This window comes from Dermacentor albipictus, chromosome 10 (genome assembly GCF_038994185.2).
Source record: "Dermacentor albipictus isolate Rhodes 1998 colony chromosome 10, USDA_Dalb.pri_finalv2, whole genome shotgun sequence".
Taxonomy (NCBI): domain Eukaryota; kingdom Metazoa; phylum Arthropoda; class Arachnida; order Ixodida; family Ixodidae; genus Dermacentor; species Dermacentor albipictus.
This window is the reverse complement of record NC_091830.1, coordinates 44,958,595-44,979,428: the sequence shown is the minus strand read 5'-3', so window position 1 is coordinate 44,979,428 and position 20,834 is coordinate 44,958,595. Positions and strand designations below refer to the sequence as shown.

Below are 20,834 nucleotides of genomic sequence, written 5' to 3'. Positions count from 1 at the left end.
CTCGGGATGACAACCGATACAGCTTGCAGTAAAGAGAGGCTCTCCCACAGCCAATGCAGGGTCAGCAGTCATCACATATGCCTGCAAATTTTGCTCACTCAAGTTCCAAGAGGGGGGTGCCTTGTCCAACCACATAATGACATGCTAATCACAGCCTTTACAGTGTGGCGACTGGAGCATAACAGCATCCACTCACTCGTTCCTGCTTGGTTGTTTCTTCATGTGGTTTCACGTCTTTTCTACCGTAATATGTATAACCCACACCATGTTCAAGACTGAACTATGACAGGTGCATGCTAATTAAACCATAATAGACTTAAGGGAAGTATGCCAGACTTTAGTTGTCATTGCCACATGAAAATCGGGTGGCACCGCTGAAAAAGTAGCTGATGCAATAAACAAAAGACCCCAATGACCCCCAGCAAACAGCAGCCTTTCATGGCCCCATAGATGTACCGTGATGACTGTCATCTATGTTAGAGTTACAATGGCGGGTGAGCACGCCCTGGTTCATTGCTGTCTGAATAACCTACACTCCCACCATATGATGGTCAGTTAAAAACATCACCAATCACCACCACTGTGCTACGATTGGCCACTGGCTCACCTGCTCTCAACAACCACGAGAGAGCGTCAGCAGTAGCAAGACTGCCATATGATCTGCGACATTGTTGGAAAAGGCTGATTATTCAGGCTCATCGAGGAATTTATATGCTATATAGGTTCCTCGGACTTGGCAACTTGCCCAGCAAGTGTACACACATAAATATACATATGAATTGTAGTAAAAATAATATTTAAAAAATTAAATGCATGTACAATCACTCCTTCAGGAGTTTGCTGGTGTATATAACTACATACACAAAAATGCACTTGGTGTGGTCAGCTGTTTTTGCATCCACGGTCAGGATAAAGCAAAAATTCTATTCCAGTGATACAATTTGAGTGCAACCAAAGATAGACTCTACTGAGGCTAGGTAGGGTGACTTTGGTGACTTTGTAAATGGTAAATGGTGACTTTGTACAGAAGGGAAACAACTATCAAGACAACAGACTTATTTCAGTGCATCTTCCATTTTAATGAGATTAGTACTCTTTGGGAGCTTCAACCAGTTTGCAATAAGTCTGTCTGTACGCCTGTCCTTGGCTAACCTCTTTCATGCCAACTTGAACCACTGGGTAGCCTATGCTCTAATGGGTATCGAGCTACTGCACATGGGGAGGCAAGTTTGAAACCAACTGTTGCAACAACTTGGGTCACTGGGGATGCGACACATGGGCGTCGGCTTTTCTTCAATGAACCTCTTTCATGCCAAATTGAGTCTTCAATAGATCTCTCTGATGCCACATTGGGTCAGTGGATACATGTCGCTGGGTGTATGCCACTCTTTATGATATAAACCATAACACATCAAACTTGTCACCAATCACACGCTCATTGTTATGTTGCTAATCACATTAACATTGCCAATCATCTCCAAAGGATGAATGTGATGCCAATTCTTTAAATGCATAAGCATTTCTATGATTAATTTGAGACTGCAGAGCGCTGAAACTTCACAATTAGGTCAACAGGCTCCTGTACTTCTCATTGTAATGTAAAAATCTAATCTCATTGCTGACTTCATGGTCCCTTCATGTTGATGATAATACCAATTTGTGTAAGGTGGCACATTCAAGTGGCAGCGAGACCTACAGAAGTGAAGAGACATTGCAGCAATCGTCTAGATCTTAAGATTGCACTCATTTGGAGATGTTCAGAGTGTATAATGCGGCCTCTGTCACTTCGCAGTTTCCCTTGCACCATGTGGAATAAATAGCACTCTCTGCTCTCTGGTAGCACTGTGTATCAGTGTGCTCTTGCATGACTGTGGTGGGTCCAGCAGGCAATGACCTCTGCCCATTGTAATCACCAGGCCACTCCTATAGAACCTAAAAACGGAGATCAGAAGCAATAAATTGTGTGGGAATGTGGTAAGTTCTAAAGGCAAGTTACACTGGTTGGCTTGCCCTCTCAAAAATACATAAAACCTGAGGAATCGTTTGAACAACCTTGAACTGAGCTTTCATGCAGAAGAAATACAGTGCAGCTACTCTCAAACTGCTCAACACGGCTGCAATAACCATGCACACATCTCCTATGCCCCAACCACAACCTGCCCTTTTTCACTTCTTCCTTTCAGACTCAACTTGAATATCAGCTGCACCCATTTGCTAATTGATGCTTTGCTGTCCCTTCACATCAAACAATTTTCATTCCATCACCCAAAGCACAGGCCTTAGTTTCTTCTCTGATGGACATAATATAAACATTTAATCATGTTGCACAGGCCTGGCAGCTTTACATGGAGAGGGTTAGCCTGTATTCCCCTCTGTGTTCCAAAAAATCAACTCAGAACTATGACCCACATGTGCAAGAGCTCACCATGCCTGCTCAGCTGCAGGAAGTGTTAACCCCAAAAGCTTGGCTGTTGTCGTACATAGTCATTGTTAGTTCAGAACTCTTATCCATAATCAGAAGCTGTTAATTAAATTTAATTGTAGGATTTCACACGACAAACACATGACATAGGATTGTAATTAGGAGGCACACCACAGTGAGGAGCTCCAAACTAATTTTTACCTCCTGGAGTCCCTTAATATGCACCTAAATCTAAGTACATGAATGTTTTTACATTTCACTCTCCATTGAAAGGGCACCACCACGACCAATAATGAACTGAAGACCTCGGACGTTGCAGTGCAATGAGATAGCCACTGGGCTACTGCGGCGTCACAGAAGCTGTGGTTGTGCAGAGGCATCCAATGCTTTCGGACGACACAAAGACTCATTTGGTGAACAAGTACTCAAGATGTCTGGAAGAAGCTATGAAATGGACATTACAGTTTCACATCTCAGCCAGGAACCTAAGTGAATTTTTTTATGCTGAAATAATTACAGCTTCAAATCATCGCACCTGCTTCATATATAGAGGCTAACCAAAGAGGAGGCTCAGTGGCCTCACAAGCACTCATCCAGCAGCCCAAGCAAGCATTCAAAAGACACTTAACAGGCTGTAAACTTAAGCCGCATTCTTTCAAAATACCTGCCAACTTTTCTGTACAGTGAGGTATCAGCCCATATGGCTGTGAGACATGTACTTCACGAACATTTCAGAATCAAAAATCTTAACATAGAACAACTCGGTGCATAGCTGCGAGACAAGCATAACACATACATGGGGTTGTATTCCGAAACAATCCACTTTGGTGATACTATATTACCATGGCCACACCTCCACCAACGTTCGTGCTGATTGGCTGTTTTAGCGAAACCAGAAAATGAATAGCGTCATCTAGCAGTTCTGGTCTACGTCAATTTAACGTCGCAGTCATGTTGGGTGCTCCAGACATATATTGAGTAAATGACCGCATCTTTTCGTGGTCGGTTGGTGATGTAGAGCAGCAGAGACAAGAGTGTTGGCAGTTTATAGTATCTTTTCATGGCAGTTTGCACATATTCGCGCAGCAATATTTGTTGACTGTTGGTCAGCCATTGCATTGTGTTGCCTCGTACAAGAAACTAGTTTTGGCAGCATCACCATGAAGAACATCTTGCTCGCATGGTTGGTGGTCACCGGTCAGTGGTGAAGTGCAGCAGAGACAAGTCAGACGATGCCGCTCTGGTGGTGCAAGATGGCTGGCACACAGACGCAGAAACAGTGTGTCACTTTATAATATCGCAAAAAATGTGTTTTGCAAATGCGGGAGTTGTAGCACAACTTATTCATTAAAATAAAACATTTCACACTTCCTTTTTGTATTTATTTTACCTAAGGTGGCCGTACGCAACCGTAGTCAGTACACAGGACCTGTACTGCGGTCATTACACGAGAAAACAACACACCTGAGCTGCTCTGCGCTCGCACGGTGTGCTGTCTCATGCGCTGTCATGCGTTCGAGAGCGCATGTTGGTAGTGGATGCTGTTGTCATGGGTAAGTAGCCAGTTGATTTATTGAACGGGACTATTGTCAAGGCGATAGTACTGCCGAAGCGGATCGTTTAAGAATATGGCCCATGGTAACACTGGGGCTTGGGAGAGGAATCAAAGGTGCCCAGAAAAACCTCTTAAATAAAGGCACAGAGAGTTTGATATTTAAGGGTGTCCCTCATCTGTCTTTTGCAACAAAAAGTTCTTTTTACTACACCCTGCAAAAGAGCGGTATTAGTAAATTTAATGGGGCTATGCCATATTGCAGTACCTTCTGTTGTTCCTGCTGTGCAAGGGCGGCTCTAAAGTAGAAAAGGCGAAAGAGGAAGTGACCGTGTCTCCCAGTTCTTCCCCCCCCCCTTTTCATCCCATCACTCCTACCAGCATGGATTTAGCATTAATTAGGTGCATTCCTCCTTCCCACACACATAAAATCCTGGCCCCACACTTGCAATTGTCCCGACACGCTGGCATAGTTATCCACAATGCTTTGGCTAACACCAGGATTAAGACCTTTGGTAATGCTGAATGCCAACATAGGGAAATTTTGGCATCTTGTTACTGTTAGTAGCTCATGAATAGACAGATTAAGCACTGAGAGAAAAATTTTACATTCACCTGAAATTCCTTGCACATAAGGGCCATTGTCATGGACATCAAGGTCTGTGGTATCTGCCCATTTGTGCACCCTCTGTGCAGCAGGCAGTGTCTGGGTGGACTGGCACACACCCCTGTAAACGATTGTTGTCCCAACTGCAACATCCATTCTACCACTGATGCACTCTGTGGCCTCTGTCTGCACAGCTGTTGTAGACTCAACGGGCGGAGTTCTGTGTGTGCTGCAGTACACAGATACCTGGACAGACAAGAACCAAATCCATGTGGGCAATAAGAGAGTGGCCGACTTGTACTGCAACATCTTGCAGATACAGTAACACAGGGCATGAAAGGTTTGCAATGATTTACGTGACCACAAATGATTGCTTACAAATGCTAGGCATGCTTGGCATATGAATGTGGTTAGCCATGTGTTGCACTTTGTCATTGGCGTAGCCAAGGGGGCAGGCTGCTCTACGCACCCCCCTCTCCCCCCCGAAATGTTCTGATGAACTGCTCGTACTCTTTCCCCATGAAACAGAAAGCTTCAGGAGGTCGGTTTCGAAAGAGTGACATGGATGAAAGGGAAACTTTAAACATGAAAGCAAGGCGAGGGCTAGAGGCAGTACGAGGGGAAAAGGGTCATGGGGGCGATCTCCTCTCCTGTACACACAACATTATGGCCACACTCATGGTGCACCTCTACTTAATTCCAGGTGATGTTAACAACTGCTTAGGGGGGATCAATTCTAAAAACTCCAAACGCAGATAAGGATGGGACTAGCATGTGCATAAAACTTGGGAGCATTGCAGCTTCCTACCAGGCCTTCGTGTCGTCGAAGAGCTTCTTCTCATTTCTGGTACTTGACCGAATTGTCGACCACACTGCACGGAAGCATTCCCAAACTAACGCAACTTGCTTGTCCAGGGTATGCATAATACGCACCCCTACCCCCCTTTTTTTCTTTCCCTTCTATCTGACTTTCATTATGTTAATAAACTTGAGAAGAGCTTGCTGTTAGGCTAGTTTGTACACTCTGCTAAGAATTCAAAACAGGGCAGAACACAGGACAAGAAAGAAACACCCACATGAAGCTGATTGCACATGGCAATATATATCAAGTACGGAGGTGCTCGACCAGGGAAGCTAAGAAACCACCACAGCAAATAGGTTGGAGGGCAGGTAGGTGAATGGCTTTGATGTCCATGCGGAAACAGAAACATAATAATGTTAGTGGCTGCCGCATTGTTAAAAAAACTCGGTGAATGTTGAAGAGTGAATGTTGAGTTGAAGGAACAACGGAAAAGAATTTTAAGGAGAGTGGGGTGATGTATAAAGGGTGGGAAGGGCAGGATGGATGGACACACACACACACACATATATATATATCTATATATACACAGAGAGAGAGAGAGAGCGAAGGAGGAAGGGAGTGGTAGTTGTTGGCAGAGAACGTCCCCCGAAATAAACTGACTATGCCACTGCACTTTGAAGACTGGTGGTGCTCGCCTCAAAAACTGTAGTACATGGGGAATGGCCAAAAATCAGATCGTGTAGGTAAAATTATTCCAACAGACTCTCAAAGTTTAGTTATTACATGTATCCAAGAAAGAAAGAAATGACGTAATTGATCACTAATAGACGCGGATAAAAAATTTATGCGGATTCCACGCGTCGTAGGAATCGGTTAAGACAAGGCCAAAACACAGGCCGAAGCTTTTAGGAGGAACACACTCCAGCGCTCCGGAGTAACACAGCCGCATTGGCGATCCACCACTGCATGTATGTCCAGCCAAAAACATACTACACACCGAAGGGAATGCGGCCCAGATACGCTGCTGTCTCGCTGCATCGGATCGACGCCTCTGTAGTTCGCGTTTATGGGCTAAACGTTCACTACGTTCCTCGGGGCTCATCATCGCCACTCGACGCCGTTTCGCTTCACGCCTTTGAGCCAACACACGCTCGTGTTCTGTGGGGCACTCCATTCGACGCCGCGCCGCTTCACGCTTTCGAGCCAACCGACGCTCGCGTTCTGAAGCACACTCCATTCGACGCCGCTGTGCTTCGCGTTTTCGAGCCAACAGAAGCTCGCGTTCGGAGCCACACTTCGCTGCATAACGACGACGTGCCTGCTCCGCTCGACGTTTCTTCCGAGCTTCTATCTCCTCCGCACTGAGTACACGCTTTGGCCCCATTTTCTTTCTGGTGGCGTTGGCAGTGTTAGCGCCTGCGTTTGTTTATATAACGCCACAGAACACCTATATGACAGCACCGTAGCAATAACACCTTGTGTTCACCGTCACTATGGTCCTTACATATCCTTGTTTAGCCTGCAGTCCGCTGGTCCGCTTTTTGAATGAAAGCGCGAGAGACAATGCGAGCAGCCCCACTAGGGACAATGCCTCCTTTGCTAGGGAGCAAAGTTGGCGCCGCTCGCACCGCTATTCGCCAACCGCTATCACGTGGTAGAAAACAGACGTCAAATTTGAACTGCGCCGCTGCGAAGCCAACTTTACGGGTGCGGCGCCGACTCGTTTCCGTCAGTGCCACGGTGTCAGAATACTCCTACATGCTGTTACACCGTGGTCAGTGCAGAGTCCTTTCTGGTCAGTGCCACCAACGGACCGTCGAGCGTGTGTGCGTTCTTGGTGCGTTGCACCGATCGGCTCCGGCTTGCAGTTACGGTATTCGACGAGTTCATGACTTTGGTAGTGGTACGCGAAACACGTAATTTTGACACTTGTATTCTGGTATGAAGGGGTGCAGCGCACCAAACTGCACATGCCGCACATAAAGTGGCAAACCTTTTTACGGCCGTGACTAGTGCGGCCGGGGGCGTGTTTCTATTTACGCCCAAGCCCAGTGCTCGACCGCTGCGCCGTCATGGGCCGCCCGCACGACGAGACTTTCATTTGAGGGATCGACAGCCGTTTGTGCGCAGGCGCGAGAAAAAAAATCTGGGTGCTTTCGCTTTCAATATTTGACTCTGCCTAGGCACTACGGATGAGATTTCTTAGCGCGCGTTGTAGGCGTTTGTCCGGCATTGCGCAGGCAGGCGTGCCGTGTCTGGCGGCGCTCGACGTTTCTGCGCAGGCGCGAAAGTTTGGTGAGGTATTCTGTGGTGGACTGTCCATTTCGGCCGCTGCTGATTGGATGCAGCTGTATGAGCGAGGAGGAGACGAGCGTCTCCAGCCAATCAGCAGTGGCCGAAATGGACAGTCCACTAGGTGGATTCCTACAGAATACCTCCCTGGGGGCTTTTGCTCCTTGAATATGCGACTGCCTAGGTGCTACGGAAGAGGTTTCTTGGGGCGTCTTGTATGCGTTTCCCCGCTAGACATGCCGACATTGCGGAGTGTAGTCCAGTTTGTTTACGCTCTGCCGCTGGCTACCCACGCGGCGAGGCAGTAGGCACGGACGTCCCATTTGGTGATCGCTGTGTCTGAAGGAGCAATTAAGGTTCTGACTGATGTATAAGTCGCGGGTCGCTTTTTTCGTCGCGGCGATTGATTAGATTATTTACAAGCACTGCTCCAGGAGGGAACATGTAACCGCCAAACGGAGGCCTCACGAGCACCATGAGGTTATAATAAAGCAGGCGGCGCAGGATAAATCTCCAGGGCATCCAAGGGGTATAGGGGGAATCAAAGCTGGAAGCAGGGCGACCCGTGGGTTGGGGCCGCAGAGGCAGAAGCTTGCCAAGGGGCATTCGCACAAAAATAAAACAGCCGACTATACACACCTGGCGCGCGCATGCCTCGGCGAGCCCCAACCCACGGACCAGTCCTGATTCCAGCTTTGATGCCTCCGTTGCCGCTTTGGTGTCTTGGAGGTGCCGCCAATAATGCGAAATAATGATACGTTGTTTAAATTAGTAAAAAACACGATTTAATAAATATAACTACATCCAGCCACCAACTTGCGACGCTAAAGTTCAGCACTACCGTGCCCCGGGACTCTGCCGGCACGCCTAGGGACAAACGCATACGACACGCACTAAGAAACTCCTCCGTAGTGCCTAGGCAGTCATATACTCAAGGAGTGAATGTCCCCACATTTCCTTTGGAAACGTCCGCTGTACCTACTAGCAATTGTAAATACACGTCCGGGTTCTAGCTTTGGTGTCCTGGAGGCGCCGCCAACAATGCGAAATAATGAGACGTTGTTACAATTATTAAAAAGCACGACTGAATGATTGATTGACGATTGAAGTTGATGTTGAAATGAAACGAGGGGCAGCATGAAGGCCAATGACAGGCTGCTGTGAGCCCTATCTTGAAAGCGATCGTCTTACGTGACAGACTGATGGGTTTCCTCGTTAGGTAGGCATAGAAATGCATATGCATTAAAAAAAATCTGCCTCCATTCCATCCTGTGAAAGTTGATGTACAGCGAAACTGTTGCCGACATTAGACAAGTACAGCCGACGTTAGGCAAGTACCACCACCCCAGCTGACGTTAGCCAGTTTAGCAGCATACTGCTGCTGATGGTACTGCCATCTCCTTTCCCTCTGCCGTTGTTTGTGCCCAAACTACTTTTTGACAGACCTATGTATACGTGGCCTACCCATAGTGCAACAGTAACGACACTGAAATCTGTTGCTATTGAAAAGGCCCCCGCCATTAGCCATTCAGTTGTGCCAGTTGACATCAGTCCACACGCCACCAACTGCAGGTGCGCTATGTCTAGTGGTGTCAGCCCATACGCCCCTTTTCCAGCTGCCGTTTGAGGTCTTTGTGAATGGCTGCAGCCACTACGTGGCAGTACCTTTTTGAACAGTGTTTGCTATATTGTCAATTATGGCTGTAGAACATGCTGTGCGATAGATGCAACGGCCAAGTGCCCATGCATAAAGGACAGATACATTGTGTGCACACATGTCACAAGGCTGATTCAAGTGGGTCGTGAAGCTTCGGGCAAAAAGTGGTCCAGAACCAATTCTCAGCGACATCAGCAAGAGCAAGTTGCAATGGCGGGTAAGCACACCACAGTTGGTCGCCTTCTAATTTCATCGTCCTTGTCATATGGAGGCATAGAGTTCAGCGCACTTTATACAGTGAAACTAAGCAAGGCAGAATGGCTCGGGCTGTTTTGTGCACTGTGGTACTGTATGCAAATGTGACATACAGAAGGATTTTGACCTGCTGGATTTTGCATGCTGGACATTGACATACACTTAAGGCACCAATGTCCACTAACGCACGAACCTATCTTAAGCTATATCATCATAGTTGATACTTTACATGGTTACTGCAATATACAAGACTGCGCAGAAACTAAAACAGAGCTGGCAGCACTCCAAAAGAGGTTATTATTGAAGACTCAACTAAAGCTCCATTTAATGTGCTTCACGTCTGCAACATCTCCAAAAAACTGTTTGACATTCAATCTAACTGCAAGGCAGCAATTAGCGCTACAGTGAGTGCGTTTTCAAGAGTTTATTACCTTCCTATACAAATTGAAATGAGGTGCTGTGTGAGAGTAACCTTTTGTCTTGCAAGTAGTGCTACCACAACAGCTACATGTGTTGCATTCTTCCTAGATAATAAGTTTCTTATTGTGTGGTCTTGTAGAAAAGTATAAGCGGGGTTCTACTGCACATACCCAGAGGCAATGGCTGCACATATGTGAATACACTGGCCACAGCTGGCTGCTTTTCATGGAACTGCATAGCCTGGCAACACTGGCGAAAATGTGAGTGTATGCAATTGAAAAGGGCTAAACTTTGTACATTCGAGCTTCAGATGCATGTTTTTATTTTCTGCGCATAAATAAAATGGATAAAGTGCTGGAAAGCCAGCCAAAGACTTTTTGTTGATTGTGAAGTTTCTACTGAGCAGGCGATTTGCCTGGACTATGGTGATTAGATTATGTCATACTGGTCCAACGACAATAGTAAGTTTTTGTTGGCATTGTTGGCAAGGAAGCCAGCCAAACTGGGATTGCAATAACTTGGAGACCTTGCCGGCATAGAGTGGCAACTTGATATAATGATGGCATTGTCACTGACAACTCAGCCAATTGCTCGTGTGTGCGCCACGCTTGCATAGAGTGACAGTGATCCCGCAAGTTCGGTACAGTCACCCAAGGCAGCCGCTGAGAACACCTGGCAAAAATACGGAAATGTCATAAATGCTTACATGCCACATCAGCAGCTCTGTAGCCAAATGGTTTATTCATTGCAGATGATGCCCCATTGTGCTGTAAGTCATTAATTCACACACTGCATACTATCTATGTGGCGGCGCTGCTGCTGGAAGGAGCTTTTATATCTATGTGGCAGTGCTGCTGTTGAAAGGTGCATTTCAGTTGCTAATCTTAAATTAATTCAAGATTGCAGAGCTCTGAAACTTCTCGATTAGGCCAATAGACTCGTGCACATTTAAAAAGTTAAATTATGGGGTTTTACATGCCAAAACCACTTTTCGATTATGAGGCATGCCGTAGTGGAGGACTCTGGAAATTTAGACCACCCGGGGTTCTTTAATGTGCACCTAAATCTCAGTACACGGGCGTTTTCGCATTTCGCACCCATCGAAATGCGGCCGCCGTGGTCGGGATCCGATACCGTGACCTCGTGCTCAGCAGCACAGCCCCACAGCCACTGAGCAACCAGGGCAGGTGAACTTTTTATTGCAATGTAAAAATTTAATCTCATGGCTGGCCTCATCATGGTCCTTTCATGTTGATGATAATATCACTAGATGTAAGGGGGCATCTTCAATTCGCAGTGAGACCAACAGAAGTGAAAAGACATTGCAGCAATCATCTACATCTCATCATTGCATTCCTATGGAGACCTTCAGAGTGTATAATGTGACTTCTGTTGCTCTGGAGATGCCCTTGCACTATGTGGAATAAATAGTAAAGTCTGCTGTCTGGTCGCACTTAGTAGCAGTATCCTCTTGCATGACTATCGTGGGTCCAGCAGGCAATGATCTGTGCCCAATTAATCCCCAGGCCACTCCTTTAGAACCTAGAAAGGGAGATAATAAAGAATAAAACATGTGGCAATGTACCAAGTCCTAAAAGGTAGTTCACTGGGTGGCTCCCTTCATACTTTTTTTTCTCTACTACAGAGAAATTGAAGCCACTGGCTGGACTGCAACCAATCTAATGGACATGAGCAGATACGCACCAACAAATCATGCTCGACTGAGCAGGATAAGGTAAACTTGGCGTACATTGTAAAAATCAAAGCAATAATATTTTCATCACAATACCGTCAATCATATTAACGAGTCATGTCAATAGTGCAGTAGACAAGACAAACACAAACGGTACTGGAGGCCTACTTTGAGCACACAACAGGTAAAGGAATAAACCACATTGTGAGTGACGAATACAAAAAAATAACTTTCCAGCAACAGTTGCTACAACAGAAGCACAAAGAATGGTAGAGTTCTTACCAAGATGGCTACAAGTTTTCTGCCTTCTCGAAAAGTCTATAAAGCCTGAGGAATCATTTGAATGTCCTTGAACTGAGCTTTCATGCAGAAGAAATTCAGTGCAGCTACTCCCGAACTGCTCAACACAGCTGCCTAGGGAAATTGAATATAGCACAATGTCTTGGACAGTAGCTGGTGGACAGTGCTGTAATAACCATGTACAGATCTCCTCCCAGCCTTCCATTTTCCACTTCTTCCTCTCAGCCTGAACTTGAATATCACCTGTACCCATTTGCTAATTCATACTGCCCTGTTCCTTAATACCAACCAATTTTCATTCCATCACCCAGTTCACAAACATTTAACCTTGTTGCAGAGGCCTGGCAGCTTTATCCGCAGAGGGATAGCCTGTAGTCCCCTCTGTGCTCCGAAAAATCAACTCGGAACTATGACCCACATGTGCAATATAGCTCACCATGCCCATTTAGCTACAGAAAGTGTTAAACCAAAAGCTTGGCTGTTGTCATAGGTGGTCAGTGTTAGCTCAGGGTTTTTATCAATGCTTAGAAGCTGTTAAATTAAATTACAGAGGTTTAAGTGAAAAACCCATGACATAGGATTACTATGTAATTAGGAGGCATGCCACCATGAGGAACTCCAGACTAGTTTTGACCTCCTGGTGTGTCATATTATTTTGTTTATTTACTCTCAAGGTTGAGCCACTACAGAGAGGAATGTATAAAACAGACAAAAAAAATGGAGCAGGATAATACAATTATACAATGATTCCGGTGATGGCAGTTTTGAAGGCATTTGTATCTGTTATTGAAGCAATGGCGGTGGGAATGTGGTTCCAGTCGGAGCTTGTGGTGGGGACATATGAGTTAATGTAGAAATTGTGGTGGTAATGAGCTACACCAACTTAGTAACGGTAGTCAATGCATTGGGAAGTATATACGGGTTGTAAAAAAAGTAAGCCTCGTAGGACAGGGTTAAAATGATAAATTTTATGGAAAAGACAGAGACTGGAAGTTTTCCAGTGAAGTGGTAAATCAAGCAAACTGAGAGATGATTTGATTAGGCTAACACTAGCTGTTCCTGAATAGGTCGATAGAATAAAGCGTACAGATAGATTTTGGATTGCTTTGATAGAATGGATGAGGGGATTAATATGGGGATCCCACATAGAAGGCATACATTCCAGTTTAGGACGCACTAATGTTTTATAAAGTAGGAGTTTTAGGCTGCTAAGGGCAAGTGAGAAATAACGCCTTAATTAGCCAAGTGGTTGATTTGCACTATTGATGATGTATTCTATGTGTACTTGCCATGAAAGGCTCTCGGTAATGTGGATGCTTAGGTATTTGAACAAGGAAACTTCAGACAGTGGAGCCTTGTTAAGAGAATAATTACAAGGTGCGAAATTATTAACATGCGGGGAAATTCTCATTACTTTACATTTGGTTACATTCAGTTTCATCAGCCAAGTATCGACCACGCAGAAACCATTTAGGTCTGCCTGAAGGATGGCACTACCAGTGGTTATTAATATTTCGTGGTAAATTATGCAATCATCAGCGAACAACTTCACGGAACAGGAAATGTTACTTGTAAACGTTAATTGTGTATATGAGTAACAGTAAAGGGCCCAGAACTGACTCCTGAGGGCTACCGGATGGTCAGGAGAGATGTTAGTTATAGCCATCAACAGACATGGGGCGTGTGAGAGGACAAGAACTCAATCCATTATAAGATATTAGTATCTAAACTCAGTATGCCGAGTTTTAAGAAAGAAAGCTTATGGCAAACAGAAACGAAGGCTTTTGCAAAATCGATGAAGATGCATGCCTTCGAAGAATCAGCAACGGTCAACTCCAGAAAATAGAGAGTTTTAGAATAGGGGCCCCAAACGTTTTGAGGCCCTTGAGAAATAGTGTCGAAGACACTGTGCATATGCGAGACGCAAACTGCATTTGGGTTTCACGTCAGGCACACTATTTTGCCAATTTAGCGGTAGCCCCATAAGCTTTGCATTAACAAATATGGCAGCACCCATTGAAGCGACGGCTCTGACCTCTGAAAGTGGGCCTGATTGGTGGTAATGCATGAGGTGATTGCAGTTATTGTTTTCTCTCAATTAACCTGAACAATGCAAATTGATTTATTACACGCTGCTGATCTCAAATTCGATTGTCAATTTCATGGCTCGTAGGCCTAAGATGGCTAAACTTGGCTGGTGAAGGCATGTGAAGTTGGTTACTCATAACTAAATGGCAACAAATTGCTTGCTGCTAACAGAATAACCTGTAAAAACATGAATGTCAAAAATTGCTCCTCTTATCATAAAATGGTATATTTTATTTAATTACCTATACTAGCTTTTCTTTGACGCCATAGTGGCGCTATAAGCGCAAAACACTATTCGCAAATGCAAAGCCCTATTCCTTAAATCTTCACTCATGCCTGCCCCAACGTTGGCACCCACAGAGCTCTTTGCAACCTATAACTTTTGGATGCCCTATTCTGAAGCTCTCTAACAAGTCGTAGGTAAAGGAGACGAGTTGTATTTTGCACAAATAAATTTTCCTGAAGTTGTGTTGATGCACATTAGAGGAGGAGTTTTCTTCAAAAGAAAGTTATTAAGTGACTGTAGATGATGTGCTCCATTAATTCACAAGGTATGCTTGTCAAGGAAATTGGCCTATAGTTGCCAGGAGAGTGTACATTACCAACCTTATGTAAGGGAACCACTTCCCAACCTTCCGATAGGTCAGAAGTTCACAGGTATCTAGTGACTGCGCACAAAGCATTGAAAACATTATGGAAGATTAGGTTTTAGTATTTTTCAATAACTTTGCATTGATAGCATCTTCGCCTGGTGAAGAAAGTTTTACTTTTTCTATTAGCACATCGATTGCAACCACGATAACAGAATCCATTAGAGGTTAATTATATTGAGCAAGTATGGGAAGTGAGGTTGCTTCAATATCAGTAAAGGAAGGTGAAAATATGTCGTTTAACAAAGAACAGCTATTTGGTCTTGAAACAATATCACCATCATCGCCAATGAGCTCAGCTACCGTGTTGCTATCACTTTTCACCACCTTCCAGAATTTCTGTGGATTACTAACAAGAGGGAACTGTTACATTCAAGAACAAATCCTTAGCTGATGACAATGCATGCACGTAGTCATTGGCCTTGTTGTGATAAGCTACCCATAGATACCCGATAGGTGCTGCCAGATAATGCCAGCTAATCCAGCTTTTCTGTAAAGACGTTTCTTTTTTTTACTGAGAAGCCGTTTCAGGGATGGTGTGAACCGGGGCACTTTGTTATTGCTTTTTACCCTCCATAACGGTATGTATTTGTTACTTAGTTCCGCTATCTTAGGCTTGAATAAACGCCAGTTTTTGTGAATAGATCTTTCTGACAATTGCCAAATAAAGACACACAAGAAAAGTTCTAGTTCAGCATTAATAGCATTATAACTACCCCAGCTGTAATCCCTGATTTGCTTTTCTGCTTTCTTTATTGGTGTTGAAGAATTCTTTAAGGAAAAGTGCATCCCTAAATGATCGCTCAAGCCAGGTAACATTGTTACATTGCCAACTATTGAAGGGTGCATGGCAAGTAGTAAATCTAATGTAGTTGCACTAGAGAGCACAATGCATGTCAGACATTTTATAAGTTGTGAAAGACTGAAATCTGAACGAGTGTTTATGAAAGCAGTACATTCTGAGGAATTAGAGCTTACATAAGGATGATGAGGCTTGGCCCATGAAATGCCTGGAAAATTGAAATCACCCACCAGAAATTTGGGTGCTACGAGGTATCAAACCTGCAGCTTGCGGATAATGTTGTGTAATTCAAAGCTGAAACCGGAAGGTCAGCAGGGAAGGGGGTAGCAAGCACAAAAGACAATGTCCGTATGATGGAGATGGATGCAGACACAAACTAGTTCCCAGGGTGATACAGCAGGAATGACAAAAGAAGTAAGGTCATGGTTCACTGCGATTAAAACTCTGCCACCAATTCGAGTGCTGCGATCACACTGATAAAATGTACGCCTACTTTCACAGTTCAAAAGCTTTGTATTGTAGATTTTCAAGGAAAGCCATGTTTCGCACAATATGATAACATCACCACAACACGTGTCCAAAAACGATGATAGGGTATCATGTTTGTTCAGTAAACTTCTGATACTGCTGTAGAAAAATGAAATATCGCTGGATACTTAGAACAATTCCTTTTTTGTTATGCCAGTAGGGCTGGCGCCTGTGCTCTGGCCGCTTCAGCTGCAAGGGAGGATGCTGTCGCGCTGTTCAATTGAAGTTCACATACTCTGTTAGCTGTTTTACAAAAAGTATAGGCTTTTTTTATTTCATATTGGCTTGTTTAGACATAGCACATATGGCTTCCCGCTGGCTTTCCCAAATTCAAGCAGTTTTTTGGGCGAGTTGCTCATCATCTGACAAAAATTTTCGCTAATAGATGCTCCAGTGCTTCAAAGTTTATATTTACGAGATAACACGCTTGATTTGACCTGGAATGACGAGCACTGTGCTATAATCAGTATGCACTTGTTCGGAAGGAATGAAACCAACCAACGAGTGCGAGAAATCCCGTCATCAGGCAACTGCAGACCAAGGCAATTGGATAGCAATTCCCACACCTTTTCCTAGACACTAGCCCATGATTCTGTGCCATAACCTGCAATTCCGTTGAAAGACAAGATTTTCCCTTCTAGCTCGATTTTCCTGATCATCCAGACACGCTTGTAGTGCTGCATTTTCTTTGACCGCTACAGAAACCAATTTCTCCAAGTTTGGGCCCTTGTGGCTATTTTTCAAGAATATTACTTAGTCCTCTAGAGCAGACACGCTAGAAGCTAAGTCCAAGACCTTTTAGTCAAGCAGTTTTTTATTTTCCTTGACCTCGTCAATAGGTCCATGGATTTGAGGAGCTCATCGTGACATTTGTCCAAATGCGTATTAAGCTGCTTGATTGCAGCTAGAGTTTCCTTATGTTGTGCACTACATTCTTCGTGCTGCTGAGCGGGATTAAGTTCAACAGTGCCACAAAGTAGAAGGGTTTTTGAAACACGAGCAAAAACACCTTGGGAAAGGAAACTGTAGCAGGACAACGTTGTTAAAATGTTTAGAAAAATGTGACGGGTTTGAACCAACCTGCACAAATAGGCAAAACCAGTTTCAGGATGCCGTGGGTGCCACATTCCCGTGCCCACTGAAGAGGACAGCTGCTTGCAGGCTGCTTATATGGTTCCCAGGTGGTGCTGGCAGTGTCAAAGTGGCTGCGTTGTTGAATGGTGTGTCCAGAGTTGCATAAAAGACGTCACAATCCTTGATGATGCAGGTGTTGTTGGTCCATGCACCAAACGTGTCGTAATCAGTCATGATACTGAGCAGGGCTCTTGCATGGGGGACATCATGAACGCTGGCAAGCACATGCAGATGACGCAGGCCGACTGCACAAATTGGCAAAAGCAGTTTGAGGATGCTATCGGTGCCGCATTCCCGTGCCCACAGAAGAGGCAAGTCACCAGCAGGCTGCTTATATGGTTCCTGCGTGGCACTGGCGTCATCAAAGTGGCTGCGTCATTGAACAGTGTGTCACATAAAAGACGTCATGATCCTTCATGGCACAGATGCCGTTCGTCCATGCGCCACATCTGTCATAGTCAGTCATCACATTGAAGAGCTCTTGCATGGGGGTCATCACGAGCACCGGTAAGCACAAGCAGATGACACAGGCCAGCTGCACAAATAGGAAAAAGCAGTTTGGGGAGGTCATTAGTGCCACATTTCCATGCCCACTTAAGGTCCTTAATATGTGCCTAAATCTAAGTACATGAATGGTTTTGCATTTCACCACCACCGAAAAGGGGCCACCACAATTGATATTGAACTCAAGGGCTTGAGCTTTGCAGTGCAATGAGATAACCAATGGGCCACTTTCAATTCGGTGAACCAGTACTCAAGATTTCTGCAAAAGGCTATGAAAGAGACACTAAAGTTTCATGAATGAGCCAGAAACCTAAGTAAATTTTTTTCATGCTAAAGCAATCACAGCTTCAAATCATCACACCTGCCCCATACATAGACGCTAATCAAAAGAGGAGGCTCAGTGGCTTCACAAGCACTCACCCAGGATCCCAAGCAAGCATTCAAAAGACACTTAACAGGCTGTAAACATAAGTTGCATTTTCTCAAGACACCTAGCAACTTTTCTGTACAGTGAGGTGTCAGCCCTAATTCATGTCAGACATTTACTTCACCATCATTTCAGAATAAAAAATTTTAATGTAAAACAGCCCAGTGCACAGCTGCGAAACAAGCATAACACGCTTAGTCCCAGGTCCCCAGGTAGAGGTAGAGAGAGCCAGATACTCAAGGGTATCACACATTAGCCTTTTGCGCAAGATTTTACTGCACCACGCCAAAGAGAGCTATCGGTAAATTTAATGGGGCTATGCCATATTGCAGTAGCTTTTGTCTTGTCTGCTGCAGAAGGGTGGCTCTAAAACAGACAAAGGGAGGGAGGAGGTGACTGTGTCCCCGAAATCTCCCCCCTTATATCACATCTCTCCTACCACCACAGAGTGACCATTAATAAGTGCGTTCATGCTCTTCACGCACATAAAATGATGGCCCCACTCTTGCAATTGTCCCGACACATTGGCATGACTACCCACAATGCTTCGGCCATCACCACGATTAAGACATTTAGTAACGCTATATGGTAACACAGCAATTATGGCGTGCAGTTACTATCAGTAGCTTACGAATAGAAAGATTAAGCACACCCCAAAAAATGTTACATTCACCTGAAATCACTTGCATATGAAGGCCACTGTCATCAACAGCAATGTCTGTGGCATCTGCCCATCTGTGCACCTTCTCAGCAGCAGGCAATGTCTGGGTTGACTGGCACACACCCCTGTCAACGACCGTTGTCCCAACTGCAATATCCATCATAGTACTGAAGCACCCTGTGGCCTCTGTCTGCGCAGCTTTTGTAGATACAACAGGCGGAGTTCCATGTATGCTGCAGTACACCGATAGCTGGAGAGACAAGAAAACAATGCATGTGGACATCGCAACATCCTGCAAATAGAGCCACAGAGGGCATGAAAGGTCTGCAACAACTAAATTTAATTTTGGGATTTTATGTGCCAGAACCACGATCTGATCATGAGGCACCCCGTAGTGGGGGACTCCAGATGAATTATGACGACCTGGGGTTCTTTAATGGCCCATACATCTAAGTACACAGGTGTTTTTGCATTTCGCCAACATCGGAATATGGCCACCGCGGCCGAGATTTGATCACGCAACCTCATGCTTAGCAGAACAACACCAAAGCCACTAAGCAACCACAGTGGGCATGCAACCATGAATGATTGTTTAGAAATGCTAGGCACACCTGGCATATGAATGTGGTTAGCCATATGTTGTACTTTGGCAGTGGCGTAGCCAGGGGGCGTGTTGAAACTCCCTTCCCCCAAAACTTTCTCATGAACTGCACCTCTCCGCTTCCCCACGGAACACAAAGTTTCAGGAGGTTGGCTCCGAAAGAGCGACACGGAAGAAAGGGAAAGCTTGACTGCGAAAGCAAGGCGAAGGCTAGTGGCAGTCTGAAAGTGGGGCGGGTCGAGAATCGACATTTAACAAGAGCGCACACTGCCATAGAAAAAGCTATGGGCACTTTGCCGAGCTAAACTGGTATAGGCGATAGCCTATCTATGACTGCCTCTGTTGCTGTTGTCTGAACTGTTCGGCGAGCGGACGCCGCCGTGGCCGCGAGCATGGGATGCAAGCGCCGTGCGCGCGCTCTTCCGCAGACATCCGACTGACTCGGCTATATTTTGGCGCGTGTCGGCTCGAGTGCGTATACAAACACTTGTGCTCGTTCGATGTGCGACTCCTTTACGATAACTTTATGCGCGGTGTCAGCATCGACAGATGCTGACACTGCGCACAAACCGCACTGTACTCAACGTTGCAAAGCAACGCTTGCTTTGCAGTGGAACTCTGCTCAGGTCGTTGGTAAACCACAAGAGATCACATACACAGGCAGCTCCAAATGCATTCTGGACGAACTGCTTGGTGAAGTAGTTGGTTGCTGCGGCAAACTGCAGTCTGGGATGCGTCGTGAGGAGGGTGCGCTTTGAATTGGATGCTTCGATATCGGCTGGTACATCTGGCTGCGAGGCTCTCGATTGCCATCGCTGTCGCCGTTTACGCTCAGCCTCCTTCGCCTTGCTGCCTGGAGACATTTCGGCTCGTTTCAGACGCATCCGCGCGGCGTTGCTGTTTCGTCTCCTCGTCTTTGGAGAAACCTGAGGCTGACACGCCTCACTCGTAGCGGTCGGTGTCTGCGCCTGAGGACGATTGCGCTGCCGTTGCTGCCGTCGCCGCTCCGCCTCCTTTGCTTTGGTGTCTGGAGACATTGTAGCCCGCTTCAAGCGCCGTCGCTCGTTGTTCTTCTGCTTCCGCGTGTTGGGAGACTCGCGACGGCGCTTGGGAGCCATCCGGCTGGCTCGACTGGCGAGGAGCAAATGACTGGCAGTGTTGCCAGGTCGGACAAGGCAGCGCAGCCCAAAGCTAGAGAAATTGTAGCCCAAATGTAGCCAAAGAGAAAAAAAGAGCAAAAGAAAAATTGTAGCCGAATATAGCCATTTTTATTTGTGCACACATTTTCACATTCGATTACGGCAATCCCTTTTTGCGCAACCCGTCGTAGCAAAAAGTACGTGACGGTCGACACTTCACATGACAGAGTTTCTCACTATATAACCTAGAGGGAAATCTGGCGCTGCTGCGCTGTGGTATGTACCTTCCTCCGTGGGTAT

General features: G+C 45.5%; 1 protein-coding gene and 1 long non-coding RNA gene across 4 annotated transcripts in view; both read right to left on the bottom strand.

Moving 5' to 3' along the window:
* Nucleotides 1-321: 321 nt before the first annotated feature.
* LOC139050377 (uncharacterized) lies at nucleotides 322-7,393 on the bottom strand. The gene is made up of 3 exons (XR_011508853.1): nucleotides 6,381-7,393; nucleotides 4,590-4,827; nucleotides 322-1,932 (listed from the first exon to the last, which is right to left on the bottom strand). It is a non-coding gene; the product is annotated as an uncharacterized lncRNA (long non-coding RNA).
* A 3,797-nt stretch (nucleotides 7,394-11,190) lies between these two features.
* LOC139050417 (uncharacterized) overlaps nucleotides 11,191-20,834 on the bottom strand; it is a 44,526-nt gene continuing 34,882 nt past the window's right edge. The window contains exons 1-4 of one of the 3 annotated variants that reach the window (XR_011508868.1): nucleotides 19,406-19,791; nucleotides 18,807-19,044; nucleotides 17,149-17,737; nucleotides 11,191-11,549 (exon numbers count right to left, since the gene is read on the bottom strand). Coding sequence is in view for 1 of the 3 variants with exons in the window: in XM_070526767.1 (XP_070382868.1) it covers nucleotides 17,661-17,737; nucleotides 18,807-19,044; nucleotides 20,052-20,513 (777 nt within the window). In the remaining 2 variants the exon portion in view is untranslated. Of the gene's footprint in view, nucleotides 11,550-17,148; nucleotides 17,738-18,806; nucleotides 19,045-19,405; nucleotides 19,792-20,051; nucleotides 20,551-20,834 lie in introns of those variants that run through there. The other 2 variants (XM_070526767.1, XR_011508867.1) reach the window with 2 other exon arrangements.